This window comes from Plectropomus leopardus, chromosome 23 (genome assembly GCF_026936395.1).
Source record: "Plectropomus leopardus strain MGB_pleo_1.0 chromosome 23, ASM2693639v1, whole genome shotgun sequence".
In the NCBI taxonomy this organism is placed as follows: domain Eukaryota; kingdom Metazoa; phylum Chordata; class Actinopteri; order Perciformes; family Serranidae; genus Plectropomus; species Plectropomus leopardus.
In genome coordinates, this window is record NC_142198.1 from 23,992,501 (window position 1) to 23,995,000 (window position 2,500).

A 2,500-nucleotide genomic window follows, 5' to 3' on the forward strand; every position below is an offset into this window, starting at 1 on the left:
TCCCTGAGGACGCAGATCAGCTGTGACAAAGGCTCCAGAGGCTGTTCACCTTCAGGTCCGGTTTTTACAAAAATATCTTCAACACTAATATTAAGAGTTAAAAATATTAAAGGACGTGTGCAAATGCAACAAAAAGGATCCGTGTTTGTATAGAAAAACTGAGTAATTTTGATGATTTCAAGTGATTTTTTTTATGTTTGGCCATTTCTTGTTTTATTTTAACAAATGTGGGGATTTTTTTTTAAAGAGTTGATTTTTGTTTTACATTTTTTGGTTTTAAGTATTGGTATTAAAAGTTAAAACATTCGAGGATTTATCTGGATTTGTGTAGAAAATATGAACTACAGAAACAAAGCAAAAAGCAGCTGAAACCTCAAAATTGTAAAAAGAAACTTAAGGATCACTGTTTGTATCGAAAAAAATGTGTTGGTTTTTTTAAAATAATTTTGACAGTTTTTAAAGATAAACATTAAAGTTTTTTTTCTTAAAAGAATTTACTGATTTTTACAGAAAAAAACTATTAACGATTTGATCTTTAAAAATCACCAAAAATCACCAAAAATGACCGTGTTTATTTCACAGCCAGAAACTGTACAAAACAGTTTTGTTATTATTTTTCAAATTTCCAACATTCCTTGAACACATCATTTGTTATTGTACATTAAGAAACAAAGTCCCAGGACTTTTCCAAAACTGTGAGGGTACATTCAGTTTTTCAAAACTTTCAAATGTGTCTTTACATTTTGTCTCAAATTGCAAATTTTCACTACGAACAGATAAATTCATGGTACTCGGCGTGCATGCTCTCTGTGAGTCACACTTTTTTAGACGGATTAAAGAAACTTATCAGGAAAAAAGAAAGACGTTCAGTTGCAATGTCTGTGATATCTGTGACGTTCGTGATGTCTCTGATGTCTGTGATGTCTGTGATATCTGTGATGTCTGTGATGTTCATGATGTCTGAGATGTCTGTGATATCTGTGATGTCTGAGATATCTGTGATGTCTGAGATATCTGTGATGTCTGAGATATCTGTGATGTCTGTGATGTTCATGATGTCTGAGATGTCTGTGATATTTATGATGTCTGTGATATCTGTGACGTTCGTGATGTCTCTGATGTCTGTGATGTCTGTGACGTTCGTGATGTCTGATGTCTGTGATGTTCATGATGTCTGAGATATCTGTGATGTCTGAGATGTCTGAGATGTCTGTGATATCTGTGATATCTGTGATGTCTGAGATGTCTGAGATGTCTGTGATGTCTGTGATGTCTGTGATGTTCATGATGTCTGTGATGTTCATGAGGTCTGTGATGTCTGAGATATCTGTGATGTCTGAGATATCTGTGATGTCTGAGATATCTGTGATGTCTGTGATGTCTGTGATGTCTGTGATGTCTGTGATGTTCATGATGTCTGAGATGTCTGAGATGTCTGAGATGTCTTGCGTGACTCACCTGGTCTCTGATGCTCCTGCAGAACACCATGTCGGGGTCCATCTCTGAGTCCACGTACAGGTCCACCTGGGTCAGTCTGGATCGTAGCACGCTGCCTTTGATCAGGTACGCCTGACTGATGTACGGCACGTTCCACAGGCCGCTGCAGGAGAACACACGTGTTACATGTTGTTAACGTGTTGGATCTCAGCTGAGTCCTCAGAGGACTCGCTCTGTGCGTGCACTCACATCCTCTTGGCCTGCACGATCTCGATGTAGTCCTCAGACCTGGAGTAGAAACCTTCAGGACTCAGAGCGCCCCAGAAATTACTCCACAGCTTCCCGTGTTTGGACAGCATGGGAGCGATGACGGACCTGAGACACAAACACGGAAATCACAGAGAACATTAAACACTGACGTCACAGAGCATCTCTCAGTGATACTCAACTTACGGCCCGCGGACCAAATCTGGCCCCACTGGAGGATTCCTCATACCCCCCGACAGAGGTCCTTCCAAAGACCTTAATGTCCTAAAATCCGAGAAATCTTAAAACTGTCCGAAAATGCTAGAAACTTCAGAAAATCTGAGAAACGAAACAAGAACTGTCACAAAATCCTTGAAACATGATGGTCTCCCTGCTGTAGGGGATATCAGAGGACACCAGTGTGAACCTGTCATGTATGAGGTTTCTGGTCTGTACTTGTTCAGGTTTAGGTCATGTATGAGGGTTCTGGTCTGTACTTGTTCAGGTTTAGGTCATGTATGAGGGTTCTGGTCTGTACTTGTTCAGGTTTAGGTCATGTATGAGGGTTCTGGTCTGTACTTGTTCAGGTTTGGGGTAGCAGAGTGAACTTTTCAATGAAGACGGTAGCTGACGTACTTGTTTTCCTCGATGAGGATCCTCAGGGTGTCGGGGTTGGTTAGGGCCACGTCTGAGTCGATGCTGAAGTAGTAATCACACTCTGGATCCTTCTTACACGCCTCGCTGCACACACGCACGCACACACACACACACACACACACACACACACACACGCATGCACACACACACACGCACACAC

General features: G+C 41.2%; 1 protein-coding gene across 1 annotated transcript in view; it reads right to left on the bottom strand.

The window, feature by feature from the left end:
• Positions 1-2,500, bottom strand: part of plod3 (procollagen-lysine, 2-oxoglutarate 5-dioxygenase 3) — a 16,003-nt gene that overhangs the window by 4,014 nt on the left and 9,489 nt on the right. The window contains exons 11-14 of the mRNA XM_088073410.1: positions 2,320-2,424; positions 1,687-1,812; positions 1,459-1,600; positions 1-3 (exon numbers count right to left, since the gene is read on the bottom strand). The exon at positions 1-3 is cut by the window's left edge and continues 111 nt beyond it. Of these exons, the coding sequence (XP_087929536.1) occupies positions 1-3; positions 1,459-1,600; positions 1,687-1,812; positions 2,320-2,424 (376 nt within the window). The remainder of the gene's footprint in view (positions 4-1,458; positions 1,601-1,686; positions 1,813-2,319; positions 2,425-2,500) is intronic.